We start from the raw sequence: 27,327 nt of genomic DNA, 5'->3' as shown, positions 1-27,327 counted from the left end.
GACTAAAGGACTAAGTCCCTAAACATACACACTTCCTTCTAAATTCTTCCTAGTTATAAAACTCTTAGAGATGTTCCGCTAAGAGTTGTAAGGCTACAGTCTCCATACTTTTAAGAGGAAATGGACTGGGTTCCAGTGGCAGAGCCCAAGATCAAGTGTGTTTGTGAGGGAGCCCAGCAGTGAACCACAGCCAGTCTCCAAGAGAATCCAAGTTGAAGCCCCACCCCTCGTTTTCTTCCAGGTGCCATTCTGTCATGCTCTGTCCCTAACCCTGTCCCAATAGCATATTACTCTGAAAAATAATAGTGACCCCTTATATTTGGATTTTGTTTGGGTGTTGATTTACAATTTATAAAGCATTTTTCATCAACTCTGTCTGAGGCTCCGAAAGGAAAGTAACTTGTCTAAGCTCACAACAGTAAGTTAGGGAAGTCCGTCGGTAAGCAAGCTAACATAGACTCACATTTCCTGACGTCAAAGCCTGGGGTAGGTGCAGACTTAAGATGATTGCAGCCACTCTGTGATCTCATTTGTAAAACAGCTGAGAGATGAGGATTAATTGAACTAGGTGAAATCACAGGACAATACCTGGTGCCAGTAGGTTCTCGACACACATTTCCTTCCCCTTTTTTCTTCCCCATTCCTCTCCTTTTTGTTTTGCCAACCCAGCCCTCTAACCAGAAGTGGTAAAGGCACAACACAGCCCGCACCTTCTACCCCACCTGCTCTCCTTCCAGGATTGAGGGAATGGGCCTGTTCCTCACAACAGCTACTGTTGACAATCACAGGCTGTTCCTCCCAATGAGATACTCTGATGTTTTCTTCTGCACACTTATTAATCCTAGGGTCACATGACAGCGTTAGAGGAACTCAGCTGGCAAGTCTGGAAGCCTGAGTTCTAATTCCAGCTCCACGACTACATTGCTCTGTGACTTTAGAAAGTCCCTTCTTTTCTCTGGGTCTCAGTTTACCCATATGTAGATGAAGGTTAAAGGAAGACAACAGTGGTCAAGAGCATTGTCTTTGGAGTAAGACAGACTTGGGTTCGGATTCCAACTGTCATTTGAGCTGTGTGACCTTGGACAGGGCACTTATTTTCTTGGTCTGTAAAATGGAGACAAAGATACCTGCCCTGTCCATTTGTGGTGAGGAGTACATGAACTCCCACATGTAAAATACCTGCTTGGCTCATGGTAAATGCACAATAAACATTGGCTATTCCTCCTAAAAGTCCTAACATCCTATGATTTTATGATTTCAAAGAACCCAGAACGTTATTTGATTCTGTGTATTTGACTGAGAGCCTCTGAATCTGTCACTATAACATTAGATATTCCATAAGTCTAATATTTTGTGAGTCTGGCATTTTCCACTCGAGTGCATCTAAAAACCCTGCATCCTATGGCTCTGAGTCCATTGCCCCATCTGTGTCGGAGATGTTCCAAGTATCTGTGCCCTGGGGAGAGGGACCCAGGGCCCACTCAGGGCAGTGCCCTCCCTGCCTCCAGCATCTCTTTGTACCTGGGCAAATCTTGCAGCACTTTCCGGCCACTTTCTCAGGGTGATGGCAGGGATACTCAGTGGGGCAGGTCACCCGCTGGCAGTCCTGGCGGCCATCCTGACAGGTGCACAAGATGCAAGGCAGGGGTCCAAAGGAGCGGAAAGCTGGGTGCCACACCTCCCCATGGGAGTATGTCTTCCCACTGTGCACGCAGGCTAGGCCAAGGAGGGCAGGAAGGGAGGAGGGTCAGTGCCTCAGACCTGGGCCAGAGTCCAGTGATAGGTGGGGGCGGGGCCTTGGGGAGCCCCCTGCTCCACCAGTCTGGCCCAGCCACACTGCTTGTAAAGCTGAGGCCAGCTGCAGACCTGGCCCCTTGTCCCTGACTTCTACCCTGTTTCAGCACTCAGAGCTGACACGTGCCCAGAAAGTTCTTGCTGAAGAGGGAGAGTACTCCCCCCCTGCCCGTCACAGCATGTCTGGTGGGAGGAGAGCTGAAATCAAGTTCGGACACTTACCTGGCTGTGTGAGCTCTGGCAGGTCCCTTCCCCTTTCTTAGCCTCAGTGTCCCATCTGTACAAAAGGGGCTGGGACAGCAGCTCCTCCTGCTCCACCGGTTGGGGGCGGGGGGGGGGGGTCCCCCCGCAGTAAGCCTGCTTTCCTCCCCCTCTGCTGCCACCAATGCCCACTTGGCCTCCTTCCCTGCTGCATCCTGACCATCTTGCTGCAGCCTAGCTCTGCTCCCTCCTTTCTTTGTCAAAAACTTTCCCTCACCACTTCCTTATATTAATTTATTTGCATGTCTGGAGCCCCTTGAGGACAGGGACCATTTTTCATCTCTCTGTTCTGTGCCCCTCAATTCCCAGCAAAGACATGGCAGAGGCTCAAAAAATATTGTTGTGCTGACCCATAGTTCTGGTTCTAGGACTGGTTCTGGCTCTCACTCAGTACTCTGAACTTCAGGGTCCTCATCTGTGAAATGGGGGCTTAGACCTGATGCCCTTAAGGACACCTTCAGTTTTGATATTTTGTGAATCCACAAGCTCATGGCCAAGTTGAGATCAGGGGACCACTGAGTGGGGGGTGGGGGTGCGGGGGTGGGAGGTGGGAGCAGTTGGGGCCCCCTTTTCCCACCTCAGGGATCAGAGGAGGTTCCGTCCTCACCTTTCTTATGTTTCTCCTTCAAGACAATCTTGACTGTTGTGCTGCCTGCCCCCTTTGGTCGGAAGTGGCGAGGGATGAAGCCCAGAGGAGCACTGAGGCCAGTGGGAGCTGGGGTGCCCAGGACCCTCTTTCTTCCATTGTCCCCTGAACACGGATCCTGGGAATGTCTCTGCAAATGGCAGGAAGGATGAAGATCACTGATGGGCCATTGTCAGCAGAAGAGCAGCAAGACAGAGCTGCAGTGAGGTCTGCAGGTAGAAACCAGCATGACTTCCTAGTAAAGAGAGGCACAGGCTAGGGATAGAAAGATCTGGATGGGGTCTAAGATGTTTTCAGACAATGGATATTTGAAAACTCTCAGAGGATAGTGGTTTGGAAACCCAGTCTCCACCAACCCCTTCTCAGGACTATCAGAGCCAGGGCCTTGGGGCTGGGGTGAACAGAGGGGTACTGAGGTCTTGACCTGGGAGACACAGCAATTAGGAACCTGGGAAACTTAGAAACTACTTGTCTGTAGTGAGGATGACAGTCAGGAAATTCCTTGAGAAGATTTAGGTGATGGGATAAGGGGATGGGCCTCTGAAGGTCCCACCAGGCCCCAGAATCCTACAGGGCAGGAAGACTAAGAATAGGTCCCATCTGGAGACCAAGTCTCCAGAGCCCCCTTTCTTGAGCCCCTGGAATCCAAGATCCTGAAACCCTGCCCCTCCAGACCAGGTCTTGGCAGGGCTAGCAGTGATAACAAAGGGGTGAGGGCAGTGTAATGGGTCAGGTGCATCACAGCTCCTAGTTAAGAGGCTTGGCGCTTGAGGTCAAGGGGTAGGAGCAGGTGGGCTTATTACCCGCCTCACCAATACCAAGTCACTCATAGTCCTTCTTCTACAGCCCCTTCCTGCCCCATACAGTGTCTGAGTCAGCCTTTTGATGGCCCAACGGAGCCCACAGGAGCTCCCAGGAAACCGTCTCAGGCCCCAGCACAGGCCCAGGCACATAGGAGGCTTCCAGGAAATGCTTGTCAAGTGGAACAGTAGCAAGAAGGAATTGAAAAGCCCAACCCTCTGATGGGACTTGCTCACGTCATCCAGTAAGGAGCTGCTCAGGGCCTGGAACTAAGCCTGGGTGGGCTTTGCTTAGCACGCTGCCTCCTAGGGAGAGGGTGGGATGGCGAGGAGATGGCCTGGCTCAGGCTCTGCGGCACAGAGCCCCACTCCGCCTGAAAAGGCCCAGCCTGAGAAGGGAGGATGAGCCAGCAGAGGAGAAGGGAGAGCTCATAGGCCAGACCCCTGGGGAGTCCCTGAGCAGGGGAGGTCAGCCTCCCATCCCCCGGGATCCAGGTGACCCAGGCTAAAGGAGAAGGTGAAGTTGTTTACATTGTAGACATAGCACAGAGGGTGGATGGTGACTTGAGTCGGTGTGTAAGCCCATCCTCATACCTCTTTCCTCTCTGACCAGAGAAAGCTGGAAAGTTTAGCCCATCCTAACTCTAGACTAAGACGGAGAGGGGCCAAGACAGAGGGGAGGACAGAGAGGTAACCCCCAGACAAAGCACCAGTACCACAGGAGCTGGGTGGGGAAGGCTGGGCCAGGACAGAGGCCACATTCTCTGGGGAATGTGCTGCCCACAGGCAGGCTGAACTAAGGACAGATACAGGCTCCAGATAGAACAGTGTCAGTGTCAGAATGTTTCTCAGGAGGGAACTTGGGAAGTTTAGAGCCTGCTCTTGCCCTGCACGGCACTTGTTCCCAGCCCCTGCTGACCAACCAGCCATGATGGGAGGCTAGGGAGAGGGGCTGGGACGTGGTGGAGGGCGTGGAGCTGACCTAGGGGACAAAAACAGAAATGAGGACAACGGCTGGTGTTGTCTGCCCCAGAGTCATGGCATTTAGGCCCTGGATACCAGCCCCCCTCACCGCCTCTCCCTAGACTGTCAGTAAAGCTGTGCACTCACCGCCTCACGGTGTGACTGTGTGGTGTCCTCTTCAGCTGATTTCTTACTTGACTCATCTGGAAACCCAAAGGGAAGTTGGGTCAACCTCCACCTGCTAAGCCTTGCTGATAGGGGCCCTGCAGGCCTTCAACCTCCCAGGCCTACTGACACTTCTGCAGTCCCTATGCACTGGCAGGGCCCTCTGCCCCAGTGGGGACTTATTCCCGCTTCTAGTTATAGCTGCTTTTCACCGTTGGCTTGACAAATTCCCTACACTGGGTTGTTGCCTCCGTTTCCCTACACTCCCTCTTGGCTGGGCCAGACATTCTTGTTTAGTGCATATCATGGGTGACCCAAGGGCCCGGAATCCCATCCCTACAGCCTGCTTAGCTGCAGTCCCCTGGGGAGCCACCGTATCCAGCCACATATGAAGTCACCAGGCCTTGGTCTATACTATACCCTCCCAGGTACCTGCCTCCAGTCCCCTGTGTCCTAGTTGGAACACCCTAGACCTCTGTCTCCCACTCACCCCGGGGTGCCAGCACACAAGGCCCCGAGTGGGATTCTCTCTCTCTAGCCCCTGCCTCACACACAGTCCGGCTCCTTCCAAGCATTCTTGGTTCAAAGACCAAGAACTCTGGAATTAGACAGTCCCTTAGAAATCACTGAGGGCGGGGCGCCTGGGTGGCTCAGTCGGTTAAGCGTCTGACTTCGACTCAGGTCATGATCTTGCAGTTTGTGGGTTCGAGCCCTGCGTCGGGGTCTGTGCTGGCAGCTCAGAGCCTGGAGCCTGCTTTGGATTCTGTGTCTCCTCTCTCTGCCCCTCCCATGCTCATGTTCTGTCTCTCAATAATAAATAAAATTTAAAAAAAATTTTTTTTAAATTGTAAATAAATAAATAAATCAATAAATCACTGAGGCCAACCTCTCAGTGCACACATGACATAGCTGAGGCTCAAAGAGGAACAGGGATCTGTAGGAATTTGCTGGAAGAACCAGGACTAAACTGGAGTCACCTGGCTCCTGGTCCAGTGCCCTTCCACAATGCCAATATCTGGGGAAGCATTCTACTGTGAAGTACTCCCTTCCCCCAGTCCTGTCTCCTCCAGGAAGCTTTCCTGGACTAACCCAACCCACAGGGAACAGTCTGACCATCTGTGCACTTCACTCTGCTCAAGCCATTTGTCCTTCCCTAGCTGAGGTTCCTCCACCTCTAACAGCCCGTGGCGAGGTCCCTGGGGTGGGGGGGGTGGGCACTGCCAGACCTAGGGACAGACTCACCTTTGCACATCTGGCAGCAGGATGCAGGCAGTGGGAGGGGTGCGGGGCAGCCTGGTTCTGGGCAGGTCATGAGACCACAGTAGATCTGGCCCTCCTGACAGAGCAAATAGGAGATGAGTGATGAGGGGCAGCCTTGGGGTGAGGAGAGCCCCCCCCTGCCCTGAGGGCAAATTGCCTTGAGGTGTCCCCTGAGGTGGGGGTGGGAGGGAGCAGCCAAGCATCCTGGGCAAGGCCCAGCCAACTCAGAGGAAGGATCCCCTATACCCAACCAATCCCTCCCCCTCCCCTGGCCCCGCGTTAGTTAGCATTCATCCTTCAGCTTGTAAAGTGCTCTCAGACCCTGTCTCTGCCTAGGCTCTCACAGCAAGCTGGGGAGGTGGGATTCTTCCATCCTATAGAAGTGGAGAGCCTGGAGAGCTGCCTGAACTGCCTGAAGTCAGAGACGCAACCCAGCAGAATGGATTAGAGCCCAGCCTGCGGGCTGAAGTCAACACCCTTCCCCCTGACCTGGAACAGGGGGCCCAGCAGAGAGGAGGGGGATCAATGGGATACATCCTGGGATCATCTTGCTCTGACTGAAAACCCTAGGTCCCCAGCTTCAGGACCCAGCCTAGAGAGGCAACACTGTAGAGGAAAGAGCCTTCTGGGAATCAGAAGCCAGATGACCTGTGGTGAGTCACTTTTCTTCTCTGGGCCTCAATTTCCTCCTCTGTGAAATGGGGACACTCCCATCTGGGTTGTGAAGATCAAGTGAGGGAATGGTTGTGAAAACCCTTCTTAAACTGGAAGGCATGATGTACCTGGGAGGAAGTGATATTACCTTGAGTCCTTTCCCTATTCCTTTTCCAGTGAGCCTCAGGAGGCCAGGAGTCAAGCCAGTCCCATTTAAACAAGAAGGAGAAGAAAGAAGGGGAGATCCAAGTATCCAAGGAGAAGGGACAAGGAATCATAAGAATGTTCTCACCACCCTAAGGCCATGCCATCACTTCTGTCTCTTTCCACAGACTCCTCCTCATCCAGGCCCTTGTCCCTTTACAGGAAGCAGCACAGCACGGGGAAAGGAACATGAATTTTGGAGTCATGTGGCCCTACATCTGAATTCTGGCTCTGCCACTTAACTAGCTGTGTGATTTCAGGCAAGTTGCTTAACTGATCTGAGCCTCAGTTTCCTCATCTGAAAATAAGTACAGTAATATCCTTTTCCTAGGGTCTTTGGGGTACTGTTTATAAACACAAGGCATTCCCATGAACCAGCAGGTATAATGTATCAGACCTCTGGAAGAGGCTCAAGCCCTACAAAAATAATTGCTCTCTAGGTTGATTTATAAGTGGTCACTCTTTGTCATTTGTAAGTTGTTTGCTCTGCAGCACAGATACTTTAAGATTCTGAATCTCAGACTGATAGGATCGTGTCCCTGAAAAGATGGATGGGGACACAGGCCCCAGGGAAGTGACTAGATCAAGGTCACACAGGGAACCGTGGCAGAGCTGGAGCTCAAACATGGGTGTCTGACGTCTAATCTAGGCCTCTTACCCTTGTGTCACTGCTAAATCAGATTATTATTTTAAACAGGATGTTGGTGATCGCCTGGTCAGACTCCCTCCCACACTGGGAGGAAGTGAGGCCCAGAGAAGTTTGATGAGCAGACAGTATGGAAATCAGGAGAGCAGGAGTTTCTCCGACCAATGCATAGATGAGTTAAACTCCAGGGTAAGAATGCCATGGCGAAAGCCACCTGTAAACCTATAGCAGGGCCACACTTAAGCCCACTGAGGGGAAGGGTGAAGACTTTCCAGATCCGGCCCCGCTTGGCTTTAGTCTCTGTCCCCTGATAACACTGCAGGGTCAGTTCTGCCTGTCCCCAGGCCCAACCCTGACCCCAGCAGGTGGAGTATAAGCAACTTCAGATTAAATCCATTTGCAACAAGCAGTCTGACCCTGTCTCCGTACCCCAGGGCTGATCATTCACTCATTCACTTATTCATTCAACAATCATTATACACATCTGTGTACCAGGCCCTGGGCTAGTAGCAGCAGAGGATACAATGAATTGGGTATGCTCCCTCTATTTGAGGAGTGTAGAGTTACTGGGGGAAACAGAAATGGGCAAATGTCAGTACGAGGTAACTGTGGTAACCGTGCGGAGGATGCGGAAGCCCAGAGATTCCAAACCTCAGAGATTCCCTCCCCACTGAGCCCGTTCACTCTCACTTTGCTTTGACCAGAGAGGAACAATCCCCCGCTCTCCCCCACCATACCACACCATTACGCTTTGCCGGCCGATCTGTGCCGGCCTGTGCTCACAAGAAGGCGGAAGGTCTTACGGTACAGCTGCAGAGGACACACTGGTTGGGCAGGCGGGAAGGGAGCAGCTCGTGGGCACTGAAGATCTCTCCGTGTTGGTACATGGTCCCATTGTGCTGACAGTACTTTGGGGGGGCCCGGAGCCCAGAGGGGGTGTGAGGTTCTTCAAGTGGAGGCGGGGCAGGAAGAAGAAAAAGTTGAGGTTTCACATTACTCCAAAAGCTTTGTCAAAATTCACTGGGCCACTTTTCCGAAGATTTTGCATCTTATCCTATCTTGGCATTTAAACCAAGCCCCGGCTTCAGCCCTCCCAGCCAGTCCCCATATTAGCTAATTGAGAGGTCTCACTGATAACTACATCTGACCATGATTGCTCCCTCTGATGGGTCCCCACCAAGGCCTTTCAGCCCCTCAGTATCTGAGCTGGCCCTGACAAGTGCCAGAAGCCTCAGCTCCACAAAGCCCCACTCAGTGGGGACCTGCATTAGTTCACTTAACATTCAATGAGCATATCCATGAGTCCCCTCTAGTGCCAGGCACTGTCCTAGGTGGTGGGGATACAGCAGTGAACAAAACGAGGCCCCATACAGAGTTATATCCTAGTAGAGTCAGCTGGAATGATCTAGACTATCCCTGTGCTTGGTGTAAGCTCCTGTCATTCACTGGCCACCACAGCCCCACTTGTCAGCACCTGCCAACTAGCCAGTCCTCATCCTGCCAGGTAGCAGGATAAGCCTCCATTCCTGACAGTACCCACTCATTCCCTCAAGACACCTTTACCAAGCACCTTCTCTGTAGCAGGCACCAGGCTAGGCATTAGGAATAGGAGTGCTGGGTAAGACCCAGCCCCTCCCAGCAGGACTCTCACATTCTGAGCGGTTAGAGAAATACCCTACGAGCAGTGCTGCTGTAGAAGTAAGGGCTAGGGCAGATGGAAGCACAGAAGTCATGGCAGCACAGAGAAGGAGCCCCTAACTCAGCCGGGGGTGGGGTGGGGTGGGGGGTTGGGCAGGGAGGGCTTTCCTGGGGGGCTTCCCCCCCCCGGAGGCCCCTGGAGGGCTTTTCCATCCAGGGATGGCTGAGCTGAGTTATGAGGAACATGTACAGCCAGGCGGGCAAAGGGGCAGGGCACGGAGAGGGAGAGAGGAGCATGTAAGAAGGAAGGGGCCAATGCACAAAATCAGCAAGGAGAAGTAAGGACTCCTGGAGTGAGCCTCTGCCAAGGAGGAGGCACGATGACCCCCTCATGGGGCAGGATGAAGCTCAGAGCCGCTACTCCCCAAGGGGACCGAGAGCCAGGAACATCTGTGACCCGAGCCAGGGCCACGGTCAGATCTCTACTGGGGTTCTGCATGGAAAATGAGCCCCTTTACACACATACTCCACACAGGTCCCCAGCTCACCAGGAGAGCCCTGATTCCACAGCCTGGAGACCATAGTCTGGAGCCCTCTTTTATCACCTTCCTGATGCTTCTAAGCATTAATTCTCCTCTCAGTATCTCCCTACCATTATGTTGGTCTCCCCACTGGCTGCCCCTCATTGGCCACGTGGTTACATATACACTTGGTAATGCCAGTTCCTTCTCAGACCACCTCTCCTCTTCTCTCTTTTACCTTCACTTCCTAGAATCCCAGTCTCAGAGGCTCTTAGAATCTTAAAATCATAGAATCATAAGCATTTAGCATCAAGACACATAGGGTCCCTGAACCTCGGCACTGGGAGAAATCTCCAAATACGTGTACTCCAACTCCTGTAGTCATTCCCAGCCCCAGGGTGGGACTCCTGGCATCTCCCTCCAGGGCTTCTGGGCCCCTGCTTAGTCACCCCCACTTACACAGGGCATGTCCACCCCCTCCAGCTCCGGCCAACCAGAGAGAGATTGGAGCCCAAGTGTGCTGTCCACAGGCCAAGCACGCCCCTGTTACCTTCAGCCACTTTCCACATTTTCTCCCTCCTTCTGCCAAGCCCAGCTACTTAAGAATGAGAAATTTGCTGCTACCCCAGCCCTCCGTGGGGATTGGGATGTTTCTTCCCCTGAATACCTTTGTCATCTCAACACCTCTGATAGTAGAGACTGCCCCCTCTCATGCCAGAGGCGCCTCTTAGCCAGAAGCCTGCATTGGGATGGGGTCAGCAGGCAAGGGGGAGAATGGATGGGGCAGAGAAGCAGAGAGAGAAGGTGATGAGCAAACACAGAGGAGCCGAAGAGAGAGAGGCCACTTACCCACACAGCGGGGACAGCACTGCTGCGGCTCGGTCACAGGCTGGGGGCAGTGGACAGGCGGGCAGTGGAGGCGGTAACAGCTCACATGGGCACTCTGAAGGGGACATGGAAGGGAGGTCCTGATTCCAAAGAACCACTGCCTCCCACCTGAACCTGACCTTTCCCAAAACCCCATCCCAGCTGTGGGACACTACACTTGTTTTCAGCCTGTGACAGAACAAAAACAATCAACTCAATTTGTCCAGTCTCTCCCCTTCCCCTGCTCATGTGCCCCACAGTGTGCACGGACCTGTACAGACCTTGTGTCCCCTTCCCGGTGTTTGAGAAATACAGGTAAAAGGCTGGACTTATTCTGACATTGATCTTGACTGTTGTTGTCTTACATCTGGGGCTTCATTCTTTTACCTCTGAGCCTGAGCTTTGGGGTTACAAGAGAAATGTGACACAGGAGGGCAGGTGACAGGGATGAGGACAAGATTAGAAACCTGATGTGGAGAAGACTCGGGGCTTTGCGATCCACTCCCTGAATCTCTAGGAGGTTTGGGTAACCTTGCACAAAGCCTTGGAGCTGGCACCAGAGAAGGAGGGGCCCAAAGTTCTTTACGCTTTTTCAAGGGCAGCAAATGGAAGAGAAGGGATGGGGCAGAGAAATGGGGGAGGGGGAGTGATGAGCAGAAACAGAGGAGCTAAAGAGAGAGAGGCCACCGCCCCTTCTGGAGGTTTCCCAGCTCACCAGGCAGAGTCTGTCAGCCCGACCTAGGTGGCCCATACCTTACTCTCCCCTCTGTTATAAGGGTCATGGCATTCGGGGGCGGGAGAAACGAATTAGCTCCAGTGGATCACGAATCTTGGACTTTGTCAACTGGACCACATGTTGTCACAGACCATTTACATCTGTCTAGTCCATTCATCCACGAATTCTTTTCCAAAAACAAGGGTCATGCCTCGCCTGTTCATCTCTGAATTGTCAGCTCAGGGCCTTGCTCCAGGCTACTGCCTGTTACAGTCTGAACCAAGGAGTGAGTGAATAAATAAGAGCCAGAAAAGAAGGGATAGAGGGCCTCTTTCTTAGATGAAGGGAGGGAGCCAGTTTTGTTCCACTGTGAAGTCAGCGGGTTTGCTTCTAGCCCCCTTGCCCACCGAGTTCCCGGACAGCACCTCTTGCCCCATGGAAAACTCTGGACCAGACCCCAGTCCCTCTGGGGCCACTGCTTCTCAAGACGGCCAGATTGCAAGGACTAATCAGTGTGCTAAGGGGCATCCCAGAGTCCGCAGAATTGGTCTGAGCTCCAAAAGGGGCCTTCTAGAGGCCTGGCACACATGGGTGCTTAATAAGGTGAACTAAGGGGCGAACTAAGTCCCTCAGATGAGAAACTAGGGCAGAGTGCAAGGAACTGTGTGACCTGAAGAGTTAGGATCTCTTTCTTGATTCCAGCCTTGGAGGAGCCAAGGGATGGAGATGATCAGCCACATGCAGCCAGGAATAAAGTAGAGACAGGCAAGGGGTTGAACGGCAGGTGACCAGGTGGAAGGCCATGCAGCCAGACTGCCTCTCAAGAAAGTCATCACTACCATTTACTGAGGGGCTACTAGGTAGGGACTTTATTTTGTATATATAAATATATGATCTCACTTTATTTGCTCAGCAATCCTAGGGGTAGGTACTGCTATCCACACTTTCACAATGAGAAAAGAGCCTCTGTCTGAGAGGTTAAAGTGCCTAAGACCACACAATAGGTGAGCACTGTCTCCAGGGTCCCTGCACTTCCGTGATGCTGAGCTGCCCCTGGTGGACGGGATGGGGACTCATTCATTCTCTCAGGATTTACTACACGACTATGGGGGTGCCAGGCCCTCTTTTAGGCTCTAGGGACATAGCGGTGAACCCGACATGGTTTTTGCTCTCGCAGAATTTGCATCCTATGAATAGGAGAGAGACTATAAAAAATAAACAAGTAGGGAATAAGGTCATTTCAGATGTTAAACTTATAATGATAATAAAATAGGGAGATGTGCTTGGGCTAACCAAGTTAGAGTGTTTTAGAAACAGCTACCAAAGAAAGCCTCATAAGGAGGTCACTTTTATGTGAGAAACTGCGAGATGAAAGGGACCATTTGAGAAGATTCAACTGGGGGGACATATTTCAGGCGGAGGAACCACCAGGCAGGAATGAGGTTGAAGCATTGGCACAGGTAGGAGATGAGGTCTGAGAAAGAGGCAGAAGGCAGCTCCTGTGGAACCCAAAGCAGGAAATTTGAATTTTACTTTAGGTGCAATGAGAAGGTTTAAAGAGTGGAATAACGTGATCAGTTTTATGTTCAGAAAAGATCATTCTAGCTGCTGTGTGGAGGACAGATTTAGAGGGGGAACAGGGAGACCAGTTGGGAGGCTGGTGTAACAGCCCAGGGAGAGATCGAAGGTGGCTTTCATTAAGGGGAGCAGTGGAGAGAAGTAGAGGAATTCAGGATATTTTCTGGAGATACCGGCACGATCCCTTGGGTTGGGGAAACTCGGAGGAGGGAGAAACAAATTAGCTCCAGTGGATCACAAAACTTGGACTTTGTCAACTGGACCGCATGATATGTCTGGAATTTTCTGTTATGGTTTTCTTTCTGTTCTCTGGCTATATTTCATAAAGTTCTTTTTGTAAAGCCTGATTGGCCTCAGATGTGCTAAGGAGAACCGGGGCGGGGGGCAGTTGTGGGGGGTTGTGTCTCCGTTGGCAGCAGTGTTCTGCCTCAGGCCAACATGGTAGAAGCAGTGGGAAATCAGAGGGAAAGATCCCAGGAGGAGTGAGACCCCAGTGATCAGAGTCAGGAGAGGAGCTGGTCCACCCCCCTCCACCTCCCAATGTCTTCTCAGAAGCTCTTCTGTGCTCCCACTTTGAGGATTGTCTTAACAAGGGAGGCCCTTATAGGCTTTCTGCATTCCTCTCTTGGCTTTTGTTCAGGGAAAGATGCCAAGGGACTGGCTCCAGGTAGGAGCTAGGTACGCTGTCCCCCTCAAGCACCAGCACCCAGACAAAGACTGTTGAGGATATCACACCAACCAGGCTGGGCCCAGGCAGCTGAAGGGGTGTTTCAAGCCTCCCAAATCATTCCCCCTCCATCCTCACCCCTCCACCCTCATACCTGGCCTGAGAATTCTGGGCCACCCGGGGGATCTTATTTATTCCACCCAGTTGATAGTACAAGGCTCTGTGGAGGGTGCTGGGGTGGGGTGGGGGAAAGGACACAGAAGTGAACAAAAAGATCTGGTCTCTGCCCCAGTTTGTTCAGCCTCTGGCAGGACACCAAATTGGGCATGAGTAGCAGCCAGGAAGACCTGCTCTCAGGGGCCCCATGTAGAAGGGGCAGTAACTGACAGACACAGATAATTATTATACTTGGCCAACAGTGATCAGGAGAAAGGGACAGAGAATCTTATGTGGCATCCAAGAAGGAGACACACTTGCAGGCGAGGCATCCAATAATAAGGCTAATGGTGAGGGGGGCATTTGGGTGAAGCCTTAAAGAGTCAGTATTTGAGCCAATGGAGTTGGGAGAGCACATCCTAAGGCAGGGCAGCAAGAGAGGTGGCTGGAAGGAAATAGCACAAGGAAAGGAAGGAATGGGAGGTCAGAACAGGGAGGCTCTTGTCCTCTGCTGCATGGGACACAAGGAGGCTGGCAGCAGCCAACATGGAAGGAAGGCTGGGCTGAAAGATGGAGGGGCCGGGTCCCCAGCCCAGCCCAGCCACTGACCCGTGGTGTGACTGATCTCTGGGAGGCGCACACAGCTGTCTGTTCCCACGTATTGCGTACTCGCTAGGGAAGTAGCATGGCCCCACCCTCTCTCTGGGGTGACTTCTCTAGGGTCTCCCGGACGTACCTGTCACAGGTGGTCACGTGGCCAAAGGAACATACCTCAGAGCAAGTACAGCGCAGGCAGTACATCAGGCCCTGTGGCTCCAAGTAGGGGTGCCAGCTCTCACCGGGGGAATATCTCTTCCCATGGAAAAGGCAGAACATGTCTGGGCCTGGCAAACCAACCAGTACTTTGTCAGTCCTATAGGAGTCTCCAGCCCAAAGACCCTGCTTCATCCCTTCTTCTTTCTGGCTCTAGGAAGGACGTCATCTGGACCACTTAGGTGAAAGGGAATCCACCAGAAGTGCTCTCCAGTCAGGGGCCCAGAATATCCGAGTTTGTTAGCTTGTCCACACACTTGCCGTGTGACTTTGGATGTGTCACTTCCCCCTTCTGAACCTTAACACTTCTCTCATAGGGCAGTTGGGGGATCAGACAGTGAAAGTGTTTACAGATTTAAATTGTGGTATAAATGTTATTAGATGAACAATCTGAGGCCCTGAGAGGATAAATTACACCTTTAAGGTCAGTCACCAAGGAGGGATGCTAGCCCAAGCTTCCTGACTCTCAGTCCAGAGCTCCTTCTGTCCTCATAATAACACTGGCTTCCTTTCCCTTGGTCCCATTTTGCTTATTTATTTACTACATCTCTGCACCCCACCCCTTCCCACTGCTGAGCCTCTCCCTACACACACACACACACACACACACACACACACACCATCTCTGGGTCCTATGACCCACCTTTTCAATAAAGCCACTCAGAGCAATTTTTCTGTGTTCATACTGTACTGTGTCCTTACAGCTCAGCAAGCTGTGATGGAAAGTGTTTGAACTGGGAAAACAAGGGCTACGGAGTGAAAAGTTCTTAGAAAGCTGACACCTAAATTTCCTTAACAATGGTCATTGCGACTACTATGGTTGCACTATGGTTGATTACTTTTGTGATCTGCATGTCAGTTGTCTATATGCAGATGAATGCTTCCAGGAATGACTGAGAAATGGTTGTTTCACCAGGTGGGTTAGATACATCTCCTGCAATCCTGCTTTCCTCACTCACTTCACACAGCCAATCAGTCTCCCCGCCTGCCCCCACCTCTTACCAGATCACCACCTAGGCTTGGGTCAGGGCTCCAGGTCTGGCTCACAGCCCCGTTCCTCACCCTGCTGCCTTTTGCCCTGTCCCCGCCAAATCTCCTCCTCACAGGTACCTGGTGATTTTTACAACCCAGAAGGGATGCTGTCAGTCCTACAGGAAAACTCTTTTAGGGAGGAACTGGGATGCCTAGCACAAGCTAAGCTGTCCCCAAGGTTTGTGGAATTAGATGAGACTGAGCTATGGAAAAAGGAGCCAACATTTATTGACTATCTTCTCTTTACATAAACTACTTAATTCTCTCATTGGCATTATTGTTTTGGACGTTAAATTGGATGATGCTGGTCAAGGGCTTACTTAGCCCAGTTCCTAACACTTAGTCGAGCGCTAGGATTATGATAATTGTGGTAACAATGACCCTGTAAGATGGGTCATCTTGAATAGATGATAGTGTCCCTCTAACAGGGTCGTGGGGTTGTTACCGTAATGATGAGAAAACTAGATGGAAAAACTGAGGATGCACTTGTCTAGGCCATCCAGCTAGTGTTTTAAATCCAGGACTCTACTCCCAGGCAGAGCCCTCCGCAGTTCACCTCCCCACTCCATGGCTTTTTGCCCAATCCCAGGGCCTAGGGGCTCCTCTCTCTGCCTCAGCCGCCACCTTACCCTGTTCTCTATTTTCTTTCCCTGTTCCCTACTGGTCTAGAATCTAGAAGGTGCCTTTCATACCTCCTCCTGCCCACTTCCTAGAGTCTTCCTGTTAGATATTGGACCACAGAGAATCACAGAGAGCTGAAAGCAGCACACCAGCAGGGCCAGCTCATGCAATGCAGAAATCCCCTCTCCAAGTCAGGGGTGCTGGGGCGGGTCCCTGGCACACACCTCCAGAGGAGAGAGGCTCAGGGGCCATTCCTAACCTGCAGAAAGTTTCCCCTGTAAGAAGCTGGAACCGGCCTCCCTCTGGTTCCTTGCATGACTGCTGCTCTGCCTCTCAGGCCTCCAGGAACAAAGATTTGAAGTCCCGGTCATGATGCCCTCAGAGTGCTTCAGTGGCCGCTGGGGATTGTAGCAGCACAAGGCTTGGTTCTCTCCCCACCCCCTCCCCAGCTCCCTAAAGTAGAGGGGGGATCAGACAGCAGATCCCGTTCCCAGCAAGGCCCAGGCTGGCCCGTATCAAATGAGCTGTGTTTATCTCTCAGCCCCCGCTGGCAGAGAAGGCGGGACACAGCCCCAGCTGGGGTGCTTGTCAGAGCCAGCCCAACTCTCCAAGGATTGAATAATGTCTTTCTTCCTCAGTCCCCTCCCCCGACCCGGGAGGGGGCCGATTGCAACACAACCTCGAAGAAGCCTTCGGTCTGAGCCTCCTTGCTGAAGAAACTCTCTACTCCCACCTTCCTTGGGGTGGCCCTGTAGCCTGGCCCCTGTGCCAGTTGGCACCCCTCCCCCTTGCCGCCTGCTCAGAGCACGGAGACAGAGGGAACGGCTCAGCCCATGCCCAGGCCAGGAAGCCGGTTGCCCCACCAACAGACCTGGCAGTGGCTGAGAACGTGTGGGGCCTGGCAGGCCGGTCCCTCAACCCCAGGAGGCCCTGCGGCCACAACCCCACCCAACCACACCTTCCAAGGTGAGAGGCACAAGGAAGGGTGGCATTGCCTGGGGCTCCCTCTTATACCAGGGAGGTGAGTGCCCCAAGGCCATGCCAAAGCCAAGCAGAAAGAGGACCGGCCAGGCTGCAGCCTCTTCCATCCCTGCAGTCCTGGCTTTAGCACCCATCCTTGCTTATGGCTGGGAGGAGCTGTAACTCCTTTTGCCACCAAATCACCTTGTGACAATGAGGAAGCCTTGCTCTTCCTTCTCTCAGCCTCAGTTTCTCTTCTGCAAAATAAGGGGGGTGGTGAACTTTGATCTCCAAAGGTTTCTGCACAGATACTGCTTATGAGTCTGTGATTTCTCAATTCTAAGACTGCAAGTTTCTAAGATTGAAGATTTGAGAATTCTGTGCTTCTAAGAGCCTACATTTCATGAGAACATGAAGCTTCTGTGATTTTGTGGTTCTAAGATTTGATCATTTCAAGCTTCCATGATTTAGGATATATTGGTGGTGCCACACACCCAAGCTCTCGGGGCTTCCAAGGTGGGCTAGGATAAGGTTCAGGGAGCCAGTGAGTAACATGAAGAAGGAGGCCAAGTTTGTCTCTCACATCCCCTCCTTTCCCATCTGCTCCCTTGATCTTCTGTGGCCTTCTCCCACCTGCCCTGCCCTTGGGCCTGCCCCGCTGCCCCTCTCCACCCACCACCGTACCTCATCCCATCCACCTGTACCCACATTCCTCTCCCCAACTCAGGGGGCAACTGGGCCTGCTCTTGAGGATCTTTTGGAGTTAATGGCCCCTAGCAGTGATGTCTAACTCAGGGAAAAGACAGCAGTGGAGGAAAAGGACAGTTGGCCCTGTTCCAGGCTTTAGATAGAGAAGAATTAAAGTTGGACAAGCTTCCTACACCTCAAAATGCATGTAAGTGTGTGTATATAGTCCAAAGACCCTGGCTTTGGAGTCAGATAGGTCAGGATTCAAACTGGATTTGGCTTTTATCTGTAGCCTGAGTTTAGACAAATTACTTAATCGCTTCAGGTCTCAGTTTCCATATCTGTTAAACGGGATCAGTTTTGGCTACCTCTCAGGGTTATTGTAGAATTAAATCAGATAATATATGCAACGTGCCTAGTGCCTGACATGTATTAGATGCTCTGTTAAATGGTAGGTTAGGGGCACCTGGGTGGCTCAGTCAGTTAAGCATCTGACTTTGGCTCAGGTCATGATCTCACAGTTTGTGAGTTTGAGCCCCGCGTCGGGCTCTGTGCTGACAGCTCAGAGCCTGGAGCCTGCCTCGAATTCTGTGTCTCCCTCTCTCTCTGCCCCTCCCCCACTTGTGCTCTGTCTCTCTCTATCAAAAATAAATAAATGTAAATGGTAGGTTAAAAACAAAAAGCAGATCTGGGTGCTGACTCCAAACTTCCCTAACAGTCTGTTTGTCATGGTATTCCATTTGTTCCCACAATTTTATGGGCAGCCCCCAGACACCCATTAGGGCATGAATATCAGGGTACCTGCCACTGAGGTCACATCTCCCAGGTGTCATTTACAACCTCACCAACCCTGTTTCCTGTGGCTCCCCACACTCTCCTAGCCACACTCACAAGCCAGATTCCCTCAATGCCCCCTCTGTCTACACAGACCTCAGGGATGGGATACAGAGATGAAAGGGGTCAGGAGGCTGGAGAGGGAGGGAGAGGCTCACAAGGGGCCTTGAGAATCCAGAGGGCAAAAGAAAGTCACGGAAAAGTTTTAAACCGGGGCATGCCCATGGTCAGGTTTGCATTTTAGCATTATCAGTGTGGCCACAGGAGTGGAGAATGGGTTGGAGGAGTTGGAGGACAAAACTGGAGGCAGAGAGACCAGGGAGGCTGTTGCAGTCACTGGTTGTGAGAGAATGCTGGCCTGGGCCAAGACGGAAGCTGTGCCCACGGGTAAAAGTGCAGATTTGAGGAACACTTAGGAGGTATGGTGGGCGGGCTTTGGGGCAGGCTGGATGTGGGCGGGGAGGATAAAGGAACAGTCTACAGCAGTAGGACTGAGGTTTCAGGCCTGAACAACCAGGTGAATGGGGAGCACTTGACACAAAAACAGAAAGTGTTATTATCATTAGGTGTAGTAATGTTACTTCGTGCTATTCATTCATTTATTGAGCTTTCGTGTATCAAGTCTTCTACGAGTCTGTGGGCCTGGGCCATGACTAAGTAAGACACAATCCCCATTCTCAAGAAGCCCACAGCCTAATGAAGAAGATGGATAGATATAATACAGCTGACCCTGAACAACACAGGTTTGCCCTGCACAGGTCCACTTATATGTGGATTTTTTACACTGCGGCACTGTAAATGTATTTTCTCTTCCTTATGATTTTCTTAATAACATTTTCTTTTCTCTAGCTGACATTATTGTAAGATTACCATATGTAATACATATAACACACAAAATATGTATTGATTGACTGCTTATGTTATCGGTAAGGCTTCAAGTCAATAGTAGGCTACCAGTTATTAAGTTTTGGGGTGAATCAAAAGCTAAAGGCAGGTTTTTGACTCTGAGGGGCTTGGTTCCCTTAACCCCCACATTGTTCAAGCATCAACTGTACATACAGTGTGACAAGCTCTATGACAGTGAAAGCACAGAGTCTTTGGGGAAGGCTTCCCCCCCAGAAAAGATGCCTGACCTGGATGTTGGAGGGGTTAACAAGGTGCAGACGGAGGGGAAGGACCTGTCAGGCAGGTCAGGAGCTACGTGCAAAGGCACAGAGGTGGGGGTGACTGTGGTTCACGCAAGGCCGCTGCAGGTGGCTGGGACGTGCCGGGTGCTAGCTCCCCTTCCTGCTCGAAGCATCCACTTGAATAGGCCATAGCCAAAGCTCTTCCCTAGCTTGACACTGACTTAAAGTCGCTGGACTTAGTTGGTCCCATCTGATTTCAGGGCAACAGCGTTTACCATATAGACTCTAAATCTTATCATGTCACCTCAGACTGCCATGAGCTGGCTCTTGCCTGCTTTTCCAGCAACACTGTCAGTGGTGGCCTCGTTTTCAGCCTCCCCTCCTCTTGTTGAATCTCTCACTCTTTCACCACCCCACCAGGTTCTTTCGCACTTCTGCGCCTTCCCATGCTGTTTCCTTCACTTGGAATGTGATTCTCCAACTCCATGTTTGGCCAACTCATTTTCATTCTTCAAAAGCCTGTCTAGATGCTGCCCTTTCGGTGAAGCCACCCCACCCTTCCAGGCCAGCTGCCAGTCCTTCCTCAGGGCTCCCACAGAACTGAGTTCAGCCCTCTGTGACAACTCCTGTCACTGGGTTTGAAGTACTTATTAAGTGCATTCTTCTTCCTTACTAAACTGTGAGCTTCTTGAGAGCAGGGACCACATCTCATTACTTTTTGGGTCTCCAGTGCTCTGCACAGGTCCTACACAGAGTTGGTGCTCAATAAATGAACGTGCCATGAAAGAATTGAGTCAGCGGAGAGGGGAAGTTCTGGAAGAGGAGGTGATTGATGGTCCTTAATCCTGGAAACCTCTTTAACAAAGAAAATACTTCATCATGTGGTAAGATAGCACTTTTAGCACTTTGACCCTTAGCACTTTGACCCTGCCACCTAACCGGAACTAGCCTTTGACCTCCCCTTTCCAGCCCTCACCATCTAAACTCCCAAGCCAAATACCATGTAAAAAAGGGCAGAAGCCCGGGTAGGTAAGGGGATGAGCAATTCCATGATCTTCACATGTAAGTCAAAGTTTCCAGTCTGTTCCATCCAAGGTCATCCCACAGTCTGCTTTGAAACCCTCATGCTATCAAGGCCTCATAGGGGATAGTTAGGAGTGGGTAGTGTGATTGGGAATTCTTCCAAGAAGAAACAGAAAAGACAACCAAAAAGAAGCTTCTGGGATGCAGGGGAGGCTGGAAGGGACCAGGGGATCTGGGGTGTGAGGAGAGAGGCCTGGGACTGTGGCTGGCCTGTCCCCAGCCTGCAAGAACTCAAGAAACCTGAGCGAGCCAGCTGCGCAGGAATGTGAGAAAGTTTACATCTTTTCCCTTGCGCCCACACAGCCATTATTTATTTATAGTTCCCTTTCATGCAAACAAACTTGCTTCCCTCTAAGACATAAGCTCTGCTCTGGGCACTGGCACCCAATGGGGGAGGCCTCCTAAGGGAATCAGAAGTGAAAACCTCAGGTCCTCAGTAGCTAAGCTGTATGACCTAGGGAAAGGGCCCTCACTTCTCTGAACCTGACTCCTCTTCTCTGGCACATGATGGATGTTCAGGAGTACAGAAGGACCTGAAATGAGAGACCTGTCAAACCAGGAAAGGCAGCTCTGTTACCAGCAAGTGTCGGGGGCGGGGGGGGCGGGTGGGCAGAGATGAGACCGTTTACATTGTGTTCTGCCTTGGACATAGATACTTAGATTCACAGAATCTTAGAAAGTTAGGGACTGAGAGATGACATCCAATCCTTTATTACAGATGTGGAAATTGAGTCCAAGAAGAGAGGTCGGGACTTGCCTAAGATCATTGATTTATGCCAGCACAAACTCCAGTGGCAGTCTTCAGATCTGAGGGGGGTGCTTATAGGAACACCCCTTCCCTAAGGGGGAAGGACCAGAAGAAATGGCTTTGAATTGCGAACAAAAGGATCCAGGTGAGATATAAGGAAGAATCCCAGCTGTAAGAATGGGTAACATAAGAAGACTGGAACCGCCTTCTCTGGGATGGGATGAGATCCCCTCCAGGGGGTTGCCTGAAATGATCTCAGCACTGCATCTCCCAGGGGCACCGCTCTCACACCAGTCCTTTTCTTTGGGAGTCCAAGGGATTCAGGATCCCTCTCCCAGAGACCGGCGCCATGGCTGGTGGCTGGGGGAACTTGAGAGGCCAGTCCTGGAACAGGTGCAACAGCTGGAACAACTGCGCAGCTGTTACCCAGCTCCTGCTCAGCAGCCAGCTAGCCAGTGAGTGAGACAGAGACCTCTACTGGTGGGAGTGAGGAAGTGCAGAACCACCTAGACAGACCCAGAGAGGGGCCTGCCTGGAGCCAGATGTCAAGCCTTCACTCAGGTGTCCCCCTCCCCCGTGTAAATCTGGACAGGTAGACGGGGATGCAACTAAGCTGAAAAGCAGGGCAGGGTCCCTGCCGGTGGGTCCCCCTACACACCCACTATTCTAGGCCTCCTAAGTACTGGAGGGGCCACTCCTGGTGTCTGAGGATCTATTGACTCCTCCCTAGCAGGACAGGAGTACAAGGCTGCAGACCTAAACACCCTGACTTCCTTTCCCAAAGCCCAGAACAGGCTCAGAATCAAGGCAACAGCATCTTTGGATCTTAGAGTCTTAGAATCACGGGATATTAAAGCCAGAAGTGTCCTCAATGATTGTCTCTTGGGGTCAACCATCTCTCTTTACCGCTGGGAAAACTGAGGGGGAGAGAAAGGCAACTTGTCTGGTGTCTGCGTGGCTGGAATTAGTAGCAGAGCCAGGCTGAGGCCCTGACCTTCTGATTCCAAGTTTGTCCTCTGTACTACTCATACGATGGGAGCTCCCTTCCTGCCCTATCTCTGCTTCTGCAGTCTGGGATTCTGTCACTTGGGAACAGAGCCTCAATTCCCACAGTTCACATCACCTTTGGAGAGAGGCTAGAGCAATTGATGGTTTTACCTGATAACTGACTGTCTCTTGAAAGCAGGACTGGACAGCGGGAGGGAAGAGAAAGCAGAAGCGAGCCGGATACCTTGCGGGTGGAAGGGGGTGGCAATAGTAAGGGAGGAGCACAAGGAAGAGGTGCTGACATAGGGGGAAGAGCACCGGAGAGGGAATCAAGATACTAGGCCGGTTCTCATTCCACAGAGAAATGGATACCCAAACTGACTAACATCATACATGTATGTGTCTTCACCTGGGGCTGGGGTCAGTACCAGTCAGTGACCAGGTCACAGACCTGGAATCGGGGTTAAGTCCGTGGTCAGGGCTTTGAGGATCAGGGCTCAGCCTGTGGCCAGAGCTGAGACTCAGTCCGGGTTGAATTCAATCTGTGGCTGGAAACGGAGCCAAGGACAGAATAACCTTTGTTTGAATAGCCTTTTTGCACTGTAACTGAGGAGCAAACTGCCATGTGTGTTCACAGGCCTTTGGCATTCCGCAGGGCTGAGCCACCTCAGGAGTCTGACATGACACAGACTTGAGAATTCCCATCTGTTGGTATCACTTCTGAAAGCACCTAAGGTGTCACCAGGAGATTTCTTATGTACAACGGGCCTTAGATCTTACTTGAACTAAGACAAGGACCATCATAAGAGACATCCAAATAGGACTCTGGCAAATGACTATAGAATAGGATTGTTCCAGGGCGCCTGGGTGGCTCAGTCGGTTGAGCCTCTGACTTCAGCTCAGGTCACGATCTCACGGTCCGTGAGTTCGAGCCCCGCATCGGGCTCTGGGCTGATGGCTCAGAGCCTGGAGTCTGCTTCCGATTCTGTGTCTCCCTCTCTCTCTCTGCCCCTCCCCCGTTCATGTTCTGTCTCTCTCTGTCTCAAAAATAAATAAACGTTAAAAAAAAAAAAAGAATAGGATTGTTCCTAGATTCATAGATTGTCAGCACTAGACAAAGTGAGGCTCCAAGCAGGGAAGTGATCTGTTCAAATTCACACAACCCATAAGCAACAAATCTATTCTTTAATAAATTTGCTGTGTGAACTTGGGCAAGTCACTCCCACTTTCTGGGCTTCAGTTTAACTATAGGAAAATTGGGGGGGGGGGTAGAAGCAGACGATTTTCTAAATTTTTTTTAATGTTTATTTATTTTGAGAGAGAGACAGAGCATGAGCAGGAGAGGGGCAGAGAGAGAGGGAGACACAGAATCTGAAGCAGGCTCCAGGCTCCAAGCTGTCAGCACAGAGCCCAACGTGAGGCTCAAACTCACAAAATGTGAGACCATGACCTGAGCTGAAGTCGGGTGCTCAACCGACTGAGCCGCCCAGGTGCCCCAGAAGCAGGTGATATTCAAAGGCTCTTTCAGCTCTGACATCCCAGAATCTGAACATACCCCTCTGAATGCCAGTCCACCTCACTTTAACTCAAGTCTTCTCTGAGTTGTTTTCTTGTGTGTCTCTCCCTAAGACACTGCCTGAAGGCCAGTGGAGGCACAGAGGAAGGAGAGCAGAGTGGATCAGGTGGCCAGGGAAAGTTTGCTGGAAGAAGTTTGACCTGGCAAGGTGGTGAAGGCCTGACAAGATATGGGAGGCCAAGAGCAGGGGTGTGGGTAGGACAAGAGCAATGCACAATGATCTGATTCTAGGACATCTTTCCAAGATGCATCAGGGGCAACAGTACCCGGAGAAACACCTTGGGAGCTAAGAACGATGTGCCAAGAGGAAGGGAGGCAGGCATTAAGGGCATTCTGTACTAAGTCCCTTTTAAGAAACAACAGGTAAGTGTTAGGAGGAAACCTCCAGGGCCCAAGGAAGGGGAGGAGGAATTTGCTGAGTACTAGGCATTGTGCTGGCTGACTGAACACAGTCACTTCCCTTAATCCTCCCAAGAACTCTTTGGGTTCCAGGTAAGTATGTGTCTTAGGTGATGAAATCGAGGCTCAGAGAAGTTGTGACTTATGAGAAGTCACACAGCCGCTAAGGGGCAGAGGCAGGACTTGAACCCAACAGAGTTCCTTCCATTACTTGTTACTAAGGACTTCTATGAGTCTCATGCTAAGGGCAGCCCAGAGACGACCAGACTTGCAGCCTGCCCTCACAAGCAGAGACAAGAATGAAACAAAATCCAGCACTGCCAGCTCAGGAAAGTCATGTGCCCAAGAAAGGCAGCAATGGGGGAGTGGAGCTGTGGGGAGGGCAGAGCGCTAGGCGGGGAGTTGGGAACCTGGGGTCTTCATCCCAGGCTCTGCGCTGTGTAACCTGGAGCAAACCACTGCCCCTCCTTGTCCTCAGTTTCTTTATCAGGTATTTCAGGGTTTGAACTAAACTCCTTCCTTCTCATCAAGAGAATCTTGGTTTTGTTTTCCATCCTCACAGTATTCTAAGAGACTGGGGATGGAGAGGAGGTCCAGGAGCCTCTGGCAGAGGCAATGAGGGAACTGAGCTGCAGAGAGATTATATAAACTGTTTGAGGTTACACTGTCTAAGTGGAGAAGCATGAATTCGGGAACTGATTTTTTTTTTAAGACGCTACCATGTACCAGCTAGTTGCTTTATTATATTTTCTCCGATTTAATTCTCACAACAGTCCTGGGATTTTTGACTCCCATTTTATAGATTGGGAAACTGAGGCTTAGAGAGGTGCCCTCCATCAGCTGGTATTCAGAAGATCTGGGATAGTGAAGACTGGTCTATCTCCCTGTGCCCTGCTGCCTCCCAGGGTCTTACAGCTCCAAATCAGGTTTCCTTCCAGATGCTTTGCTGTGCAGCAGGGGGAAAAGCATAGGATTTGGAATTGGAGAGCTCTGGCGTTGGATGGCTTACTAGCTCTGTAAACTTCAGCAAGTTTCTTCTGTTACCCTAAGTTTTCTCATCTGTAAAATGCAAATGATAGTACCCACCTCTTGGGAGTCACGTGAGGATCACAGCGGATAACAGAATGAGGTTACCTAGCGAGCTCTTCTTTCTTTGCACCGGCTCCCTTTGAATACAATAGTCTTTACATCTCCATCACCTTCTTCACACCCTTGCAGCCAAACATACCCTGCTCTCTGCTGAGAATATGAAGCACCACCACCAGCCTACACACATGCGCACAGTGTCCTGCCTTCTCTCCCACTGCCCTCAGTCCCCCTCTCCTCAGGTCCCTGGCAGCAGCCCCCCTGGCCCTGAGTTTTGCCAAGTTCCCCCCAGTATCCCAGACTCATCAGCCCATACTGGTCGGCAGAGGAGTCTCCACTCTCCCCGCACAGGTGCTGCCTGGAAGGCTGCCAGAACAGTGTGGGGTCCCAAGTCCTGGCACTTTCCCTGCACATCCCAGGGGCTCGCATCCCTCCTCTGCTTATCCAGCCCTCCCCTCCCCTACTTACGGGCTCGAGCGTGAGAATCCAAGGGGAACCAGAGCAGCGCGAGTCCCAGCAAGGAGGAGAGGACCCTTACCTCGGGAACCATCCTTCCTTCCCCCGGGGCCAGGCCGCCAGGCGCTGAGCCAGGAGGGGCGTCGGGAGAAACTGAGATGAGGACACTGAGGCACAGGGGCACAAAAGCAACCAGGGGGGGCTGCTGCTACAGTGGAGAGTCAGAGAAGGGTCGAGTAGGCGGTGAGAACAGAAAGAGAGGTCCAAGGTGGGAATAAGAGGAAGGTGGAAAGAGGACAAGGGAAAAGGAAAGACAGAGAGATTGGAGAGATGGAGGAAGGTACGGCAAGAAGGGAAAGCAATAAAAGCAAAGGAGAAGGTGAGAGGGAGGGGAGGAGGAGAAAGACGGGGAGGACAGGGGTCTGCAGAGCGCGCAGCGTTGGGCGAGGCGCGCGGGAGCAGCGGGCGGTTCCCGGCGCGCGGGCTAGAATCGGCCGGCGCCCCCTGCTCGGTGGGCTCGGGGTCGGGCTGCGGGGTCCTGGGGCCCGGCGGGGCGGCGGTACCGGCGGCGGCGACGGCGCGGCGGCCACGGGGGCTGGCTGAGCGCGGGCCGGCTGTGCACGCCAAGGGCGCCAGGCGCCGCGCTCGGGCGCATTTGTACTTTGCCGCGGGAAGCAGGCAGCCCCGGCCTGGCGCTGGCCTAGCGCTGGCGCCTCCTCTGGGGCACCGCGGGCTCGGTGGATTGGCCACCCGAGAAACAGGCCCACTTTACCCCTCCTCTCTGGTGCGGGTCTCTGGGACGCACGCTCCAGGCGCGGCGCCGAGAGGAGGCGAGAGGGCTGGGGAGGGGGAAGGGGCCACCCGGGCCACGGGCTTTAACCCCTGACTCCCCGAGGCGCCCAGAGAGCAGGAGGACGCAACCCAGTTAGGCTTCAGGTGAAACTTGGGGGCGGGGAAGGATGAGATGCTCGGGTGGGAGAAGCGAAGCGAGCTGCGGGACCCGCGAGGCGCTCAGGGTAGGGCTCTGGGCGGTGCGTGCACATCACTCTCGATGGAGTCAGGCAGGACACTTGCCATTCTTAATTCTGTTTGTGGTCTTGGACACGCCATCTCAGGATCTAAAATGCGGATCTTAATATCTTCCCACTTCTTTTTGCGAAGATGAAATGAGGTAATGAACGTCAAAGTACTCACATCTCAAAAAGAAGGGGTCGTAATCCCATGCACCTAGAATACCCTTACCAGTTCCCCTTCCTACCCACACGCTAGGTGCCTAGGTTGAAATCCAGTCCAGCTGGATTCTTGGCCCTTCCTCTGGAAGTCTTTCTCTACCTTTCCCCCTCCCACTCCCAAAGGAGGACATGGTCTCTCCTTTGTCTCTGC

General features: G+C 52.1%; 1 protein-coding gene across 2 annotated transcripts in view; it reads right to left on the bottom strand.

Moving 5' to 3' along the window:
• Positions 1-26,111, bottom strand: part of CHRDL2 (chordin like 2) — a 32,241-nt gene extending 6,130 nt beyond the window's left edge. For both annotated transcript variants that reach the window (XM_030332179.1, XM_030332176.1), the window contains exons 1-8: positions 25,957-26,111; positions 14,307-14,419; positions 10,402-10,495; positions 8,197-8,339; positions 5,872-5,965; positions 4,612-4,667; positions 2,663-2,831; positions 1,522-1,716 (exon numbers count right to left, since the gene is read on the bottom strand). In XM_030332179.1, the coding sequence (XP_030188039.1) occupies positions 1,522-1,716; positions 2,663-2,831; positions 4,612-4,667; positions 5,872-5,965; positions 8,197-8,339; positions 10,402-10,495; positions 14,307-14,419; positions 25,957-26,038 (946 nt within the window). In that variant the 5' untranslated portion in view covers positions 26,039-26,111. The remainder of the gene's footprint in view (positions 1-1,521; positions 1,717-2,662; positions 2,832-4,611; positions 4,668-5,871; positions 5,966-8,196; positions 8,340-10,401; positions 10,496-14,306; positions 14,420-25,956) is intronic.
• Positions 26,112-27,327: the final 1,216 nt, after the last annotated feature.

The sequence above is a fragment of the Lynx canadensis genome, chromosome D1 (genome assembly GCF_007474595.2).
Source record: "Lynx canadensis isolate LIC74 chromosome D1, mLynCan4.pri.v2, whole genome shotgun sequence".
Taxonomy (NCBI): Eukaryota; Metazoa; Chordata; class Mammalia; order Carnivora; family Felidae; genus Lynx; species Lynx canadensis.
Note: the sequence above shows the minus strand (reverse complement) of the source record. Positions and strands in the feature narration are given on the sequence as shown.